General features: G+C 41.2%; 2 protein-coding genes across 2 annotated transcripts in view; both read right to left on the reverse strand.

Annotated features, from left to right (window-relative positions):
• The window catches only part of LOC134393606 (cytochrome P450 27C1), a 35,139-nt gene extending 25,246 nt beyond the window's left edge, over nucleotides 1–9,893 (reverse strand). The window contains exons 1-2 of the mRNA XM_063118663.1: nucleotides 9,461–9,893; nucleotides 86–276 (exon numbers count right to left, since the gene is read on the reverse strand). Coding sequence (XP_062974733.1) covers nucleotides 86–276; nucleotides 9,461–9,799 — 530 coding nt within the window. The 5' untranslated portion in view covers nucleotides 9,800–9,893. The remainder of the gene's footprint in view (nucleotides 1–85; nucleotides 277–9,460) is intronic.
• Nucleotides 1–18,574, reverse strand: part of BIN1 (bridging integrator 1) — a 504,124-nt gene that overhangs the window by 191,005 nt on the left and 294,545 nt on the right. The gene's annotated exons all lie outside the window — the stretch shown is intronic.

An 18,574-nucleotide genomic window follows, 5' to 3' on the forward strand; every position in this document is an offset into this window, starting at 1 on the left:
AATGCATCATCAGTCTCCTTTTTGTGGAACATAATGATAGTGACATCGTTTGGCAACGTGAAGTAAAAAATGCCATTGCACTCACGCAGATATAAGTCCTGTAGCTCTCCCGCGTAGATCCCTGTATTCCTGCCAAGAATCCATGTCAGCTCGTTGTGGCATGGATCCTTCCTCCCGGAGAATTTGAGCCACCATGTCTCGATCTGCAATGGATACAACTAGTTTGGGACCAAAATGAGACTTGAAAATTTTTCCATATTCCTGAACGTGCTTCTGCTATGAACAAAAAGTAAATTACAAATGAATCAATTATTCATTCTTAATGGCAAAAATATCATATTTGTACAATAGTATATTCTAATCTTGGTGTATTTTTTATGAATGGTTATAAATCACCCTGAGAGCTTCGGCTATGGGACAGTATATAAATGAAATAACTAACTAACTAATCTGCAGTGCAACTTCTAATGCAATTTCTAATTGCATATTGCATATGCAACTTCTAATTGCATATTGCATAATCAATATGCAATTAGAAGTAATGAACTACATTTTTGCATAACTGAAAATAACATAAGACAAATCCTATAGATTTCTCTACGTCTATATAATTCCCAGGAGTCCTGGGTGATACCAACATCTTGCTTTCCAAAGTTCAGTTCAACTTCTCATTCTAATCATCAGATGCATTAAAGCAGAAGTCTTCAGTCAGTGTCTCAGGTACAAGGATCTCTGAGATATTCAGTTTCCAAGATACTTAATATCAATACTTAGGTACCCTGAGAAAATTACCTTTCCACAATTTATTTATTCATTGCATTTTTATACTGCCCAATAGCAGAAGCTCCCTGGGTGGTTCACAAAAATTAAAACCAAAGTATAAAACAAAAACATAATATAAAATACAATATAAAAGCACAACCAGGATAAAATTCATGATGTGAATTGCAGTCAGTGTTATCCCTCAATGAATACACCATTAAAGGATCTGGACAGCTAGCATGACTAATGGTACAGATCTCATTCCACCCTGCTTGTTCACATGGAAAACCACAGTTGTATTGTCTGAAGTTATCTGGACATGGTGCCCCCAAATGATAGCGTCGAAGACCCTCAGCACCTTGTGAACAGCATGAAGTTCTAAGAGGTTGATGTGGGCTTTGTGCTCTTCATGAGTCCATGAGACCTGAATTTCTATATCCTTGCAGTGGGCTTCCCATCCAGACAAAGATGCATCCATGGTTATCCGTATTGGCATGGAGTGTTGGAATTGTACACCCCACAAGAGGTGAGCCAGTCTGGTCCACTACTGAAGGGAATCTGCTATGTTCGACAGCAAATGCAGACACACCCTCTGCCCATCCATCGTAGGGTTGAATGCTGTCATGAACCATAATTACAGCCATCTCATTTTGAGCTGAGCAAATGGTGCTGTCATTGTTGCTGCAGCCATGAACCCCAATAGCTTTTGTATAGTGATGGCTCTGCTGACTCAACGGAGTGACACCTGAGAAGCCAAATTGATAATAGTCTTTGCTCTGTCTCGGGGCAGGTAGGCTCAACCCATTCAGGTGTCAAGGACTGCACCTATGTATTTGATGTTTTGGGTTGGAGACAGATGTGACTTCTCTTTATTTATGCGTAGACCCAGGTCGTGTAGAAGGCTCTGTACTATCAGGACATCTTTTTTGAGAGAGTCCTGTGATGCGCCAATGATTAGCCAATTGTCTAGGTAGGGATGCAGATGGATCCCTTGCTGCCTCAGGTAAGCACATACTACCGCCATACATTTGTTGAAGTCATGTGGGGCAGTCAACAATCAGAAGGGGAGTACCATGAATTTGAAAGCAACCGTAGATATTGTTGGCTCCTCTCATGGACGTCAATGTGGAAGTGCGCATCCTTCAGGTCAATGGAAGCAAACCATGCATCTTCAGGTAGTAGTGGCAGGATTGTGGCTAATGACACCATCCAGAATTTTTGGGGTGATATGAAGTGAGCTATTGTATTGTTGTACCAGCATCAGCAAACTGAAGCCTGAGTCTAGGCAATTCACCAACTGAGTGCTGATGGAAAGACTAGATGATTAACATAATGTTTAAAATCTAAACATTAAAATGGCATATTATTAAATGTATGTGTCAATTCCCACAGCAAAAATCATTCTCAAAACAACGTACACAGACAGATACAGAATTCCATAAGTAATATAACCACAACCAGCAAGATTTTAAGGAGTAGACTTTAAGAAAACCAAGTTCTATGTTTTAAACACACACGCACATGCACACACACTGGAGGAAAAGGCAAACTATGTGAGGCAGCAAATGTGTTGACATCTGTGTTGGTACAGCTTCCAGTATTTCTTTAAGGCTCCGAAGTGGCATTTTGTGTACCACTGCCACATGGTAACATAGCTGAGATCTGTTTGAAATTTTGCACAAGACATTGTTGGTCTTTGCTCCAGTCATTAAAATATTGTTTTAAAACATGTTTTTTTAATTTGGTGTCACATAACACTTCTCCCTCTCCCTCCCTCCCTCCGTCCTTCCCTCCCTCCCTCTCTCTCTCTCTCTCTCTCTCTCTCTCTCACACACACACACACAAACACACACACACACACATATGTATGTGTGTATATATATATATGGTGGAAATCATTCTCTCTGCTTTCCTGCTCTAACACTACAAAGAACACATACATAGCTATTGCTCTTCCGAATCAAAGATGTTTCCTTTTAAACTGCGCAGGGCTAGGCATAGATGTTATGGCCTTGCTTAATGTTGGAGTCAGGTTACGGACAAACAGAACCTTCATTGTAAAACCACTCAATCCCCCCTCCCCTTTCACATATGGTGTGATGCATGGAACATTCTATATGTCAAACTGCATCATCTAAGTAGCTGTGATCGTTAAGGGGTTTTAAGATTATTTTTTTCTTCTATTCACTGTGCCCTCACAAAAGTTTTATTAATTCATTTAACGTTGCATAAATGTAATTGTTTGCATAAGATGCTTGAACAAAAATAACACACAGTAGAACAGACTTGAGTCATACTTGCTTACTACCACGTCCTGTAGTTTTTCAATAAATTAGTAAAGTAAGTTCTCTCTAGTTAGATGTACAGTTGTAAAAGAACCTTTGCACTGATTAGATAACTTTGATTAGTTCTTCTTTAACATTGCTTAACTATTACAGTGTACAGCCCTGGTTGTGAACAGGTCGATTTATGACCACACAAGGTTTTCTAATGTGCAGTCCCTCTGTCTCATTCATGGAATGCCATACAGAAGTCAAGATGTAAAAAATCGTCCATGTATTATCATCTTTTGCTTCCCCGTGGCCTCTTCCATCTTTTTTCTGTTCACAAAAAAATCCATTAAGGAAGGAAAGATGGGATAGCTCCACAATGTTTTTTGATTGATAGTGCTGGAAACCATCTGTCTGCATGCACCCCAAAACTGTATGTTGTGCTGGGAAACCTATATGACTAGTTTCTGATGGTAGGTAAGAACATAAAAGAGCTTTGCCAAGTCAGACCGAAAGTCTATATCTAGTCTAGCATCCTATTTCCCCACAGTGAACAACCAAATGTTTCCAGGAAGCTCACAAGCAGGACATGAGTGCAATAGTTCTTACTCACTGTCATTCCCCAGCAACTGGCAAATAGAGAGGCATGTTGCTCCTAATCCTGGAGTAACAATAGTATGCTCTGGGAAATTGGACCCACTTATAGTAGTGTTTGATACTGTAGTTCATGAAGTATTAGTGTCATTACTTTTATATTAATGCTGCAATCCCTTTGTTGCAGCTCAGAACTTCATAACCATGAATCTGTCCTTGATATATAGAGGATGGGGGATGGGGTTATATCATAGACAAATCCTTACCTGGTGAAGACTGGATTTATGCTAAATTCAGCCTTCTTGGGAATGTGGACAAGTTAGAATAATCTCCCTACAATCACTAATGGATCCAGATGGTTTGGCTCTTGATTTCTGTCTGGGGAAGTTCCACCTAAGATTGCAGTCTATCCTATTGAAGCACTAGTCAACTTCTAAAATAAGGAGATGACACCGGCAGTTGACACTTTAGTTGCTAGTCACTCTCTCCCATATGGAAGAGAGAGTCTTCCCCCTAACATTCTGGAGAGTTGTAGGCCAAAATAAAAAAAGTAACACATGACTGAACATAAATCAAAGTCAGGGCTCCATGGCAGTGATTGCAGTGAGCAAAATCTATCTGCTACCATTGTATTATTCAGAGTTCATCCAGCTGAGCTTTTCTGATAGTTATGGGCTGGTTATATCATGTCCCCTAATGGAAGCAGGAGACAGTCTTGGCTATTTGCTGTGGCATATTTGCTAACCCTGTTATGGGGCTGGCAGGAGCAAGGAGAGAATGTTTGTATTTGTGCTCCCTTAGATGGCGTATTTACTCCAGAAAACATTTCAGGTGTGTCCTGGTCTTCTAAGTAAATTTGCTGGATGAGTTTCGGTTGTTACGTTGCTGGTTTTTTCCTGAAGAGGCACACTGAGGCTTGGGTCTCAAGGTCCCACTGTGCAAGGGCACTCCTGCTAGTGAATGAGAATTCTTTCTCATCTGCCTTTTCCTGAAACTGGCTCCAGAGAAGTTTATGAGGGGGAGAGGCAGCAGATGACAAGATGGGCAGAAATATTTTTCCCTTCTGGAAGAGGAAGTGTTTGCCATTCACACAGTGAGATCTTTCTATCCAAGCCAGAATTTTTGGAAAAGTTCTGCCAACCACATCTAGGGCTCAACCCTAAGCTATTCTCGGATAATTGGAATAACTGAAGACTGGGTGATCTGGTTAGGGAAATCATTAAATACCTCTCTTCTGCATCTTTTTCTTCCCCCTTTGAGGCAGAGGTGGCCTTTCTGGATATCCCATTCTGAGTCCCTCTGATTTGGATAATTATTAGTGATGGGTGAACTTAACCCAAGTGAGTTTGTTATTTACTCAGAAAATAACGAACTCTTGCATGTAGGCTCAGATGAGAGTTCTCCCTATAAACGGGCTTTTGCACATGTGCAATATAAAAGTGTGTCTTGGGAGCTGTAGATTGGAATTGTATGGTGCCTTCTCTGAGTCAGAGTGGTGGCAGCGATGAAGGAAATTGCAGGATTCCTGTAAAAAATTAGAGGGGGCACGGCCAAGTCCTCCTCTTTCTTACAGAACCAGAACAGCAGCAGTGAGCACTGGATTAGTCAAATAAAGTGTTATTCCAATCGAGGTAACAAAAGCACAGAAATGGCATTGTTTAGATACAGACTGTGCATGTTCAGAAGGTCACCATTAATTCCAAATTTAATCGCGAATTTGTAAACCACCAGTCCAGGCTAATTAAAAATGTGAGCATTATGAACTGGCAGGGTACAGCCACTGTAAAGAAGGCAAACTCCATGTTAGGCATTGTTAGAAAAGGAATAGAGAATAAAACTGCCAGAATCATATTGCCTTTATACAAATCTATGGTGCAGCCACACTTAGAATACTGTGTATAGCTCTGGTCATCACACCTAAAAAAAAAGACATTATAGGGCTGAAAAGGGGCAGAAAAGGGCAACTAAAATGATCAAGGGGCTGGAGCATCTCCCCTATGAGGGAAGTTGGGGGTAAAGGAGACTAAGGGGAGAAATGACAGGTGTACAAAATTATGCATGGTGTGAAGAATGTGGATAGGGAAGACATTTGTCTCCTTCTCTCATAATACTAGAACCTGTGGGTCATCTCATTATGCTGATTGGTGGGAGATTCAGTACAAACAAAAGGAAGTACTTCTTCACGCAGTGCATAGTTGAACTACAGAATTCACTACCACAAGATGTAGTGATGGTGACCAATTTGGATTGCTTTAAAAGGGGTTTGGATAAATTCCTGGAGAAGGCTATCAATGGCTACTAACCCTGATGGCTATGTGCTACCTCCATTATCTGTGGCAGTAAGCCTATATGCACCAGTTGCTGGGGAGCATGGGTGGGAGGGTGCTGTTGCACCATGTCCTTTATTGGTCCCTGGCTGGCAGCTGGCTGGCCACTGTGTGAACAGAGTGCTGGACTAGATGGATGCTCAATCTGCTCCAGCATGGCACTTAAGTTCTTAGGGTTCAACTAGCAAGCAGACTAATTATAAAATTTGGTGGCATCAGTAGTAATTACCAGCCAGACCTCATTCTACCATTATTGAGCGTGGTGAGTGATCCATGAGCTTTTGGATCAGCTGGCTGGGTTGGTTAGGGAGATTGAAGGTCTCTCTCTTAAGAAACATGTTGTTTCTGCTTCCCTGAAGGAGGAGGTGGCATAGCTTCTTCTGGCAGTGCTCCCAGAGAGTGTTGATAATAACTACTTATTATCTTCTTATGGTTTATTATTTATTTATTTACAATATTTATATACTGCTCAATATCTAAAATAGATTCCAGAGTGGTGAACATAGGAATAAAATAGTAAAAAGATTTCACATGGTCTTGCAGGATTCCCTCTGGTTGTCTCTTTTATTCAGTAGTATAAAGAGTCTATTGAGCAGTTAAACTGCAAGATTATGAGTTGCATCCAGTGGGTTGTATCTAATGTTCATCTAGTATAAGTCCAATTCATTTCAATGGATCTACTTTAACCCTGAATACAATCCTTGGAGAGAGATGAGGTGATTTCAGTGTCTTCTGTTCTGAACCAGGAGTTGCAACCTTTGATCCTACATGGCTTTTAACTATTCTTAGAGCTTGGATGTCGGTAATCTTACTGAAACTAAATCTTGAAACGATTGAAGTGATATGGTTAGCATAGCAGTCCTTTTGACCTGTTAGGTTTGCAATCTGAAATGGATGAATTTGTAATGACCTTCGATTACTGTGATGCACTTTATGGGGCTGGAATTTCTGATACTATAGCATAATTCAAAGATTGCCTGAGTCCCATATGCTTTAGAGCCCATGTTCCTCACCTGTCATTGTGAGCATTAAGATTCATTGAGAGTGCCCTCTTAACTATACAAGTTGCACATCAACTTTTAATAGTAAGGACATCTCAGTGGCTACCTCACAACTACAGAACATGTCTCCAGTTCCAGTTTATTTATTGAGTATTTTTAAAGTCGTGTTCTTCATTTGATGGTTAAGCTAGTAAGGATATTTATGATGATGATTTGTATCCCGCCTTTTGGAATACAAATCCTTCTGTGGTGGTTTACAAGTAACATTAAAATATATTTCAAAAGACCACAATAATATCAATATATAACAAGTTATCAGGATTCTTTCCACAGGACAGCAGGTGGTAGATGGCTCTGTAGGGGGAAAGGGGTTACCTGGTCCCAGGCTCTTGAAGCCTTCCTCTGCCTCTCTCTCTCACTTGAACCATCACATCATCATTATTAGTATTATTGCATTTATATCTTGCCTTTTTTCCTGTTAAGGAACCCCTCCTCTCCATGTTCTCCTCACAACAACTCCGTGAGGTAGGTTAGGCTGAGAGTCTGTGACTGGCCCAAAGTCACCCATTGGGTTTCCATGGCCGAGTGGGAACTAGAACCCAGATCTCCCGACTCCTAGTCCAACACCTTAGCTACTACGCCACACTGGCTTTTATGCTATATACAATCTTTTTACACGTTTTTAAAACATTCTGCTGCCCACTGCCTTGTGACGTAAATAAATATAGCTGTCCCCCACGCCGAGGAAAAGAATGGACTGGCTCTGTGATGAAAAGGGTTTAGCCAGCAGATGTGAAACATTAGTGCTGTCATTGCCAGCAACGGTGTGGATGGCAAATGCACCAAGTCCTTAGGGGTGTGCAAATGTGCTATATGTAGTGTGGAAACACACACACTTGCTCCATGGCAACCATCCTGTTATGTGATGGGGGGAGGGGCAGTCCATAGAACCAGATGTGGAAAAATTAGCAGTCAAGAGCCAACTGAAAGCAGGGGGGGCGGGGGAGTGAGGGAAGTCTTAGTTCCCTCCCATGAAATTCACCCCAGCCCCATTCTCTCTCCCCCGCCCCCGGCCATCATCATCAGTATCACGTGGGGCTCGCTTCTCCACCAGCCTATGGGAAGTCAGGAGGAGAAAGAGAAGACGGAGGAGATAGTTCTGTGTGGTGAAGTGAAGCATTTGGTGCACAGCGCGCCGCTTCCCCCACCCGCCCGCGCGCGCCTTTTGGACGGGCCGTAGTTGGCAGTTTGGCACCGCTAGAACTTTGGCGGCGGCCGCTGCCTCCCCTCTGGCGCTCCCGCCTCTACTTCCTGCGCTCTCCTTAAATGGAGAGGGAGAGAGGGGTGGGGGAAGGCCGCGGGTGGTGGCGGTGGCGGTGGTGGGAATGGGAGTGTTTCAAAGCGCCCGCCTCCTGCTGAGGAGGTTGTGTAACTTTTAGCCGGCTAGTCACGATGCTGCCGCTCTTCCACTTCAGCCACTGAAATTTAGCAAGCCCCAACATATCTATATACTCTAGATGTTTCTTCAGGCACCGGCAGAAGCGAAGGGGACAAAATGGTCTCTCAGTCGAGATGAGGAGAAAGAGGTGGATTTCTGTCCTGTGGAGACCGACAGAAGCCCATTTGTGAGGCAAAGGCCGTGAGTCACACACGTACACACGGCCATTCTCCGACTAGACAGTCGGGGGAGGGGTATTTTGGTGAACTTTTTATTTCTCATTTATAAACTAATTCTCAAACTGATAAGTGGCAGGAAATATTCCGAGTCGAACCCATCTCATGTAGATTTGTGCAAATGCTCTGAAGGAACTTTTTTAAAAAACCCAAAACCTAACAACATCAGTAAGGCACATCTGAGAAATCATTCTTCAGAGGTCAACAATGCAATCCTATACATGCCTACTCGGAAATAAGTCCCCCTGTATACTCTTGATTTGATAGTTATACATAGCGATTTAAAAAGAAAAGACAAACACACGTACACTTTCTTCCTACAAAATTGTCCCAGCTAGATTTAAATAAGCAACGAGACACTAAATAGAGCATAAGATTAACTCTCTCTCACACACACACATACACAAATTCGCTCTCCCCACCCCATAAATCATGCCATTCAGTATGCCCAGCAGCTGGGTACGAAGGGGAGGGAAATGACGAAGAAATTGTAATATGTATTCATGGATCATGCTAACAGATGTTATACCTTTGGAAAATAAAACCAAACTGATTGCAACACCCCGGAGAGTGAAACAATCGTAAGTGCCTTCAATTCGTCCCAGTCGAACGTCATGAAGCCTTACGTGGTGGAGGTTTGGGAGTTCATGTTTCTTGTACCATGAAACTCTAGCGTTAACATTACAATATTACTCCTACTTAGAGTAGACCCATTGAAATGAATGGGGTTTAAGTTACACTAACATTGGATACAACACATGGTTTACTTGGCTTTTTCCTTTGGGATCAAATATAATCCATCCGCACAATGATTACTTTCACTAAATTGTACCTGGATTTCATGAATGCGGCCAAAACCATCCTTCCAGAAAAACTCGACGAGATTGGAGAAGGTCTTGGGTCCTGGCATTTCTTGCAGGCTTTTCACTTTTTGGTGGCATGGATGCTGCTGGCTGGCTTTGAGGAGTCCCCTGCTTCCCTCTGAAGCTGCCACCTTCTCCTCTGCTTTGTCCTCTGCCGCTGCATTATTCTGCACCTCCAGCGACGTGCTGCTCGAAAGTTTGGGCAGCTGGTGAAGCATACTGACAAAAATCACACTATAAACGCAGCTCCTTTGAGGCTCAAACACCTGCTTGCAGTCCATTTTCAAGACTTTGGCGAGGAGAGACATTTTCCCTGAAGTTGGAGGAAACGTTTCTTACCCTTCAGGGGCTGCTTTTCATTGAGACGAAGCTTCTCTGCTTGATTTCTCGTCAAGCAGCGCTTCTCCTAACTCTTACTGCTTGAGCATCAGTTTACACAGACCATTATTAAAGACTCCCTCCCCCGAGGGTGGGAAAGGCGGGGTGGTCTGAGATGAGACAGAGAGAAGGAGCCAACGGTGTATTTTGTTTCATTTAGGTCAGAGAAATGCCCCACTTCAGTAGATGGTCTTAAACTGCCAACATTTGGGTTTCTTTCTATTTTTCTTTCCAATGTCTTGGCAAAAAGGATGGTGGGATTATGTGTCTATTTATTGCGGTCCGCTTGGTTTTCATGTGTCAGCTAATGCTAAATTCTGCTGGTAAGCTGCACGGAGATTGTCACCCAGTATGCAGCAAAGTAAGAAGGGGGAAAGGGGCACCCCAAGTTATTGAGAGAGAGAGAGAGAGAGAGAGAGAGAATATATAGAAAGTAGGTTTTTTTAAACCAGAGAAACTATACCATTTTGCCAAGATATCCTCTAGTTATATTAATCAGAGTGTCTATATGTGTTACTTGGCTTTATGTATTGCTAAAACATTGTAGTATCTTAAAACATATTCCTTGGCCCCTTGAATAGAGCTTTTTTTTTTTAGCTCTTATGTTGCATAACGGTATCACTCCACATGTTTGCAATTCTGATTTTGTTTACACAGAAAATAAACATTTTAAACTATCCCCTCTTTTTGGACTTTTTAAAAGTTAAACCAACAAAACCTATCAAGATTACTTAGCTGAGTTTCTCAAACATAGCCCTCTTCTTTACACATTATGCCTGTTTTAATTTATTTATTTATTTATTTATTTATTTATTTATTTATTTATAGCATGCCTTTTTTTCCTCCTTAAGGAACCCAAGGCGGTGTACAGAATCTTCCTCTTTATCCTCAAAACAACAACCCTATGAAGTAGGATGGGCTGAGAGTCTGTGACTGGCCCAAAGTCACCCAGTGAGCATCCATGACTGAGTGGGGACTTGAACCCGATCTCCTAACTCCCAGTCCAACACCCTAACCACTATACCACACTTGCTCTTATTTGCCTTCCCCCTCCCCATATCACAGCCATATAACTTTTTCAGTGAAAGTTATATTTTAATTTTCTATAGAATTATCAACATACCTACAGCAGTATTTCATCCAAACAATATTATTAATAAGGAAATTCCCCATAAACCCTTTAGTCTAGAGTGCAATATGCATGTTAATTTGGGATAGGAAGCTGGAAAGAGCCCATTTTTAAATCAACTGTATATGTAACCAATTTTATGTTTATATTCAAATTGCAGATCAGGGAATTATAAAAACTAATTTAATCATCACTTGTGACACTGGTTTATGACAATGTATAATGTGGAAAACAGCTTATGTTATTAATGCTAATATTTACTTGTGTTAGTGGAGAATTATAAAGTGAAATAATTGACCATGACATTACCTAGATAGATTCCAATTAAAACCCTGTAATACAGCTTTTCTTAGGTTAGGTTATCAACCATAGTGTCAGCATCACAGGTGATAATGAATCCAAGACCTTTTGAGATCTGGGCTGGAGTTTTGTTCCAAGTTACCATCTTCTTCAGAGCTTGAAAAGTTTAAAATTGTATAGTCCTATTACTCTTTTTAGCAATGGTCAGACATCCATTAAATTAGGTTTCTATGGCTAAAAAGAAGAGTAGAGCTACTTGGTTTTAAGAGCGGCTTATTTGCCAGACACCCCAAATCTATAAGAGCATAAATGTCTTTCTGGGCTCCATTTAAATCAGCATTCTGTTTCAAACTGTGTTCAATTCTGGAAGCTCAAAAGCTGGGCATGGTGCTTTACAAAGATTGGTGCAAGGGTGCCCTTACCTTTCCTAATATAATGGGGCGTAAGTGACATTGGGTTGAATGAATCCATAGTTTTTGTGAGCTGAATTCCAATTATAGGATGTTCCTCTAGACAGGGGTGGGCAGAAAGTAGATTTTCCAAATGTTCTGGACCTCAACTACCATCATTGCTGATTACTAGCAAGCTGGCAGGGTCTACTGGGAGTTAACATTCAAAATATCTGCAGAGAGCTACATTCTGCTCACCTGTGGTCTAGAAGAAGGAAAGGGAAGACCATTTTTTGCAGACTCCTCTTTCTACCTGCAGCCCCCTGAAAAGCTGCGCTGGAAGGTTAGAGGATCCTCCAGAAATATGGGGGGTGGGGCACAAGGTGAAGGAGGAATTTGCAAAAAACGGCTTCCCCTATTCCTCCAGCAACAGCCTCTACTGGATCTCAGTCCCTTCTGCAAATAGAAGGAGCTTTTCTGTTTGTGGAAACAACACTCAGATCCATCCCAAATGATTCTTTGTATAGAGACTATTGCTGGCCTTTCTATCACTATCTCCGGTAGTACCATGATTACACAAATAATCTTGCACATTAGTGTTACTTTGCAAGTTTTGCCTTTCATGCCTTCAACCTGCCAGAGGAGACTCGTCGATTTGACAATCTATTAGCATTCAAGAAAGCTATCAAGACTGATCTCTTCTAGCAGGCCTATGCAGCGGAGTTTTAGGATGTTTTTAGGATGTTTTAACAATGTATACTATGTTCTTAATTCAGTTTTATGTATTTTATATTTACTGTTGTTCCCCGCCTCGATCAAAATGGAGAGGCGGGTAAGTAATAACAACAACAACAACAACTTCTTCAGTATTTCCGCATATCATTCAAAGTATGTTATTTTATATCAATCAATGGGTGTTATTGTTCCAACCAAAAGATATGACAAATACATACAAAAATCAATTCATTAATATAGAGATAGAGTTTCCAGCCTTGCATAATAGGAGAATAGAAGTCAGGGATACAAAAGGTGCCAGCTTTCGTTCAAGTTAAATCTGCAGCTCTGCATCAGTTTACAGTTGTTATATCTAGCTCCCTCTCTCTGATCTTTTTTGTTCCCAAAAGCCATTTGTAGTTTATATAGGCATTAGTATCAGTCAATAGAAAATCGTTTCCATGAGGGCACTCACACTTCTTCAGGTCAAAAAAGCTTTCAAAATCTCTTTAGGGTCAGTGTTGTACAGAGCACAGGTTAAAATATAATACACTAGATCAGTGGTTCCCAATTAGCTAAGTACTGCGGACCCCTTGTTTTTCAAATGCCAAGCCAAGGACCCCCTACTTTTGAAAAAATTGTTATCTGTATGGTAGTTAACTGTGCAAAGCAATTTTATGGAGAAAATAATTTTTTATTTATTCCTTATCCATCCGTTTTCAGGATTAGGTGCAGAGAAGTAATTTCTGAAGCTAGTCTCTAAATCACGCAGGTGCTCAGTGATATATTTTACTTCTGGTAGGAATTCGTCAGTGGACTCCAGAAATGAATGGTAAATATGTGCATGGTGCCACGGATCCCCTGGGTGGGTTACATGGACCTCCTGGGGTCTGCGGACCACTGCACTAGATGCTTGACTTGGTTTGGGCCTCTTTGTATCACTGACACCATCTTATAATGCCCATCCAGAATGTGGTTCAACAAATATTTAGCTTGTCCAGCTCATACTCAGCTTCTCAGTCTTGTGCAGTAATTAAGAGCCCTACAATAGGGAGTTGCCAACATCTGTTGGCTGGGAGAAGAAGTGATTTGGCTAAGTTAGGAAAAAGGTAGAACTGGAGTTTTTAAGGGCTATTGAGAATGAAAATGTGGCTGTTGGGGGATGGTGATGAGGAAAACGTGTGTGATTTGAGAATTTTGACCATATGCAGATTTCAGTTTAGAACATTTGGCCACCATTAGTTGTTGTTGTTGTTGTTGCAGCTGTTGTTCCTTGCACATCTAAACAACTCCAAACAGCCATAGTAGAGCAGGCATTTCTAATTTTCTCAAAAAAAAAATCTTGCAATACAGCATAATACATTGAAAATCATACTATACATTACAGATTCTTCACCTATACATATTTCAGTCATTCAAGCTTTCTTTTAAGAATTTAAATTCCTGTATCTCCATCCAACAAATAGTTCACATGATTTCATATGAAAATTGTGCACTTTTCTCCCTTAACTAAAAAGGAAGTAAAAAGCCCGAATGTCATTTTGACATGACTGCTGTGTTCATTTGACACATTCTCTCTAGGTGGTAGTTGATAAATCTGTATACAGCAGATGTAATTAAACTGAAAGTTACACAGCTGTCAGAGACAAACATGAAGAATGACTGTCACTATGAGTCAGGCGAACATTTTCAAGTCAAACAAACTGAACTCCCTATGTCCTTTTCACTTTGAGCAATAGTGAGAGGCTGTTTGGGACATACTCAGTCTTAGCAAAATAAAAGCTTTTAATAACAATTGCCAGCCCCCCTTAAAAAAAAATCTTTTGACAACTGGCAAGTTCAAAGAGTGAGAAAACTTTCACAAAGGCTGCTGTCCAGCAATCATTACTCAAGCACAACTCCTATTGATTTCAAAGAGTTCTGCTTGAATACCAAGACCTAAAATGAGATACTATCATGTGGTTATAGAGAAAGATGATCACTTTCTTCCAGGATTTATCCCCAATACAAATCCATGAGAAGTTAAAAGGACTCTCAGCAGTTTAATATGATTTATTAACTAGTATGGACATATACATTGTTGTTGTTTAATTAAGTCCTGGTAATTACAAAGAAGTCAAAGTTGACTTATTATAATGGACCTAACCTCTTCTTTGAGAGTAACAGTAACCTACTAGAGGTAACAGGCAAATGATTTATGCTGTTTATAAATACCCCCCCACATACACCTACAGACTGAAAATAAGCGTGAAAACACATCAGCAGCATAACAGCAACAAAGCACAGCTTTCCATGTTCATCAATATAATTTCCTCAGTGGTTACAGGATCATATATTTCTACCTACTTACATTTAAATATCTCAAAAGGTTATTTCACCAGCATCCTACATAGGCCAGACTGGATTCGGATGTCTTACTGCATGATTCTATCCTTGATTTATACCTCTTGAACAAAATGGGAATGATACTAATTCCACTTGCATTGGCAAACCACAATAACTGCCTTGAGCATCATTTTCATGATGGAAAGTTAGGGTACAAATTAAATGCATCAATAATAAATAAGACTGCACAAGCAAAATAAAAGAAAATACAACAGTGTAGCATTACACTTGGGCTGGTGAGACTCTTTAACACAAGGGTGAAAACTGGGCAGAGTTGGGGATGTGGTGGTAGAAGTTAGTTGACATCCTGTGCTTGCCCAGTGATCTTTCTAACTCCTTATATCTGCAGTTATGTTTGCACAAAAGGTGATATCCATTAGAGTCAATAAAGATCCATGGATGATTGCTCTTCTTCAAAGCAGCAGAGGAAAGGATTCCAGTCATGACACAATAATAGTGTATAAACCCACAGTTCTGACATGTCAAGGTGTGCAACATGGAGACTACACCACTCTGTTCCAAAAGCTTTAACACTATGAGCTCACAAGCAGGTACTGGTGATGTGAACTCTGGTGATGGGGCACCATGTAGAAATGCATAAAATAGCCAAGGAGATAAAAAACAAAAAACAAAGGTGGGGCAGATGAATAACAGTTGTCTTCTAAAACAGGTAAGCTTCAGATACCATCACCCACCAAGAATCCCATCTCTGATACTGCAACACAGGTAAGCAGAGGAAGGGACTCAGAAGTGGGAGAACATACCTCAAAGCAGGACACCTGTACTCCACATTTTAGGCAGCTCTTGGACAACAGGGCCCTTATTAGAAACCCTCACTGTGTAAGTCCTCTTCACCACCATCACCACTGCCCTCTCCCTCTGGGCTCAGCCTCTATGGCTACCAAGAAGAGTGCAAAGTGAGTTGAGGCCAATCTTCCTCCTCACTCCTTGGCTTTCTCAGAGAGCTCAGGTGAACAGTCAATGACAGGAACAGCAGCTAGGCTAGAAAGCTCCAGGAGTTGGCAGTTGGCCTCTTTCTATGATGGGCCTTGATTACACGTATAGGGTGCATGAACAAGGTATCACATACAAAGCAGCAGAAAGGAGTTGCCTAATTAGTGTGGGCCTTAGCAAGTGCCCAACAGAGCTGACTCCTCCTTCCCTCCCCTTTAGGCATCCCGAAGAAGAGATGGATATGCAGAACACTTAGGCCAGATCTACACCAAGCAGGATATAACACTTCGAAAGCAGTTTAAAAATGATAAATGGAATGTGTCATGGCCTCCAACAGTTGTCAATACTGTTATAAACCATGATAAAGCAGTAGTGTAGATCCTGCCTTAGATACCTGAGGAAGAGAGGGATATGTGGAAGACTTAGATACCCATAGCTTACAGTGCCTCTTCATTTATTTGCACCTTTTTATTTGCTTCATTGTACAATGCCTTTGAACAGAAAAAAATATTTTTAACAGAAAAAATTATAATTAAATTTATAATTAAATTTCAGTAAAATATTTTATCTTTGCAGGATCAGAGTGAGGATATATGAAACAGAATAAACAGTAACCAGAGACAGAGATCCAATGTAACTGTCTTTATTGGATGCATATTATCCCAATGCTACATTACCTTCCACAATAGATTAACCTCCAGATGTTTTGGGAGGATTATGAATGAGAAAACAGGAAGTTTGGCTGTGACCTGCAGAATGGAAGCGCATCTAGGCAGCAGCACCTTTTCTCAATTCACAAGAGAGCATCTAGGCACAGGCACCATCTGTTGCAGCTGCTATCAATTACTCATTACCATCCGTCTCTCTCTCCACAGGCAGCCCTTCAACCAGCATAGTTAGTTTTATCTATTAAATTAATGCTGCTAAATGATATAAAGGAGGACTCCATGAAGAAACAGTCATTTAATTCTTACTTTGATCATTGTGGCTAGGCTGTCACAATAAAGAATTGGAATTCTTGGAGGACACCATCTTATACAATAACTACAGACGGTAATGATTATAAATATTACAGCAATTGCATGGAATAGAGAGAACAAACACAATGCCTCTGTTCATGACAAACTAGAATAATATTTTTTAAAATAATTGGGGTGGGGAGAATTATAGCCTTGGGGTGCAATCCTATGCATGTTTAGACAGGGAAAAAATGTTCTTGGAGTTGTAAGACGTTTTTCTGTCTAAGCATGCATAGGATTGCGGCATTAAATAGAATCATATTAAAAGCCAAGTTTGGGGCATATTTTAACAACCTTTTGTGTAGATGTGCTCTTTTGCTTCTTTTAAAGCTTAAAAAAATCTAATTTGTTTTGATCAACTTTTTGTCTATTTAGGGCAAAATCCTATGGGTTGCACCCTCCTTAGACAGAAGCCTCCAATCTCTGAGGCTTTTGAATATCAAATGCTCTGATGGGCTACTGCCAGCTGAGCAGGAGGAATGATGGAGGTAATATTCAGTCCATCCTTCCTCCTGGCCCCCTGTAGACAGGCCTCTGAGCTTTAGAGCTCTGTAGGAGACGGAGCTGGAGACTGGAAAGGATTCCTTGTATCCTGGCCTCTCTTCTCTCTTCCTTGTTCCTTGCCCACAGTAATGCCTTTTCAATCCTCTCTGAGGTCCCCCCACAGCCCAATGTCCCATTGTCTGTATGGTGTGAGGAGGTGTCCAAAAGACTGGGACATGCAAAATCTGGATTTCATTAGGGAGGGACCTCAAGGTGGGGATACCACCTGTTGCAGCACCTTCCTGCCAAACACCGCTTTGGCCAAGGCAAATGAATCCAGTTTCTACTGACTAGAAACTGTCATTAGAACAGTCATTTATTAATAAACTGTCATTTATTGACCAGGTAGCCGCTCTGCAGATCTCTCAAAGAGGAGCGTTTGTGGAAAAAACAGTGGAGGCTGCTGCAGCCCTAGAGGCATATACCAATACCATAAAGTGTAAAGCCCTAGGAATTAAGGAGAACCTCTAGGTACAAATACAAGATGGGGGTATTCCTGGCTTGGAAGCACTACACCGGAGAAGGATTTTGTTGTGGTTGTTGACAGCAAGCTGAACATGAGTCAGCAGTGTGAGATAGCCTAACACAGTTCTGGGCTGCATTAGAAGCATTGTATCAAAGACCCATGAAGTCCTTATTTCTGTCTACTTGGCACTAGTGACACCACAACTGGAGCGTTGTGATTCTAAGCCCTCCCACTGGGATGTGAAGAGATCTATCTAGTAATCCACAAAGCTTTATTCAGCAAATAAACATCTCTTCACACCTGAAGGAAGTGAGAATGTTAGGAGCTTCCCTCCATGTTTAATTAGGCTAACCAAGCTAGGCAGTTGCCCTTTCAACTAAAAGGGAGAGTTTCCCACGCAGTCCAAGAGCCACTTTGGCTCAGGGAGGGTCTTTCTCAAGAAGTCTGTGGCAAGTGGCTAGCCTGGTAGACTGCCTCTCACCTGCTCGTAACTCCACCCACTGAGTTCTCCTCTTCCTCCTGAAACCTGTTTGGCCTGATCCTGACATGGAATATTGTGTACGATTCTGGGCACCACATTTCCAGAAGGAAATTGACAAAGTAAAACAGGTTCAGAGGAGGGCAACAAAGATGATACAGGGACTTGATGACATGCCCTATGATGAAAGGCTGAAGAAATCTGGGATGTTCAGTCTGGAGAAAAGAAGACTGAGGGGCGATATGTTAGCAGTGTTCAGGTACATAAAAGTGTGCCACAAGGAAGGTGGTCAAGAACTATTTTCCATTGCCACAGAAATTAGGACCCA

This window comes from Elgaria multicarinata, chromosome 2 (genome assembly GCF_023053635.1).
Source record: "Elgaria multicarinata webbii isolate HBS135686 ecotype San Diego chromosome 2, rElgMul1.1.pri, whole genome shotgun sequence".
Taxonomy (NCBI): domain Eukaryota; kingdom Metazoa; phylum Chordata; class Lepidosauria; order Squamata; family Anguidae; genus Elgaria; species Elgaria multicarinata.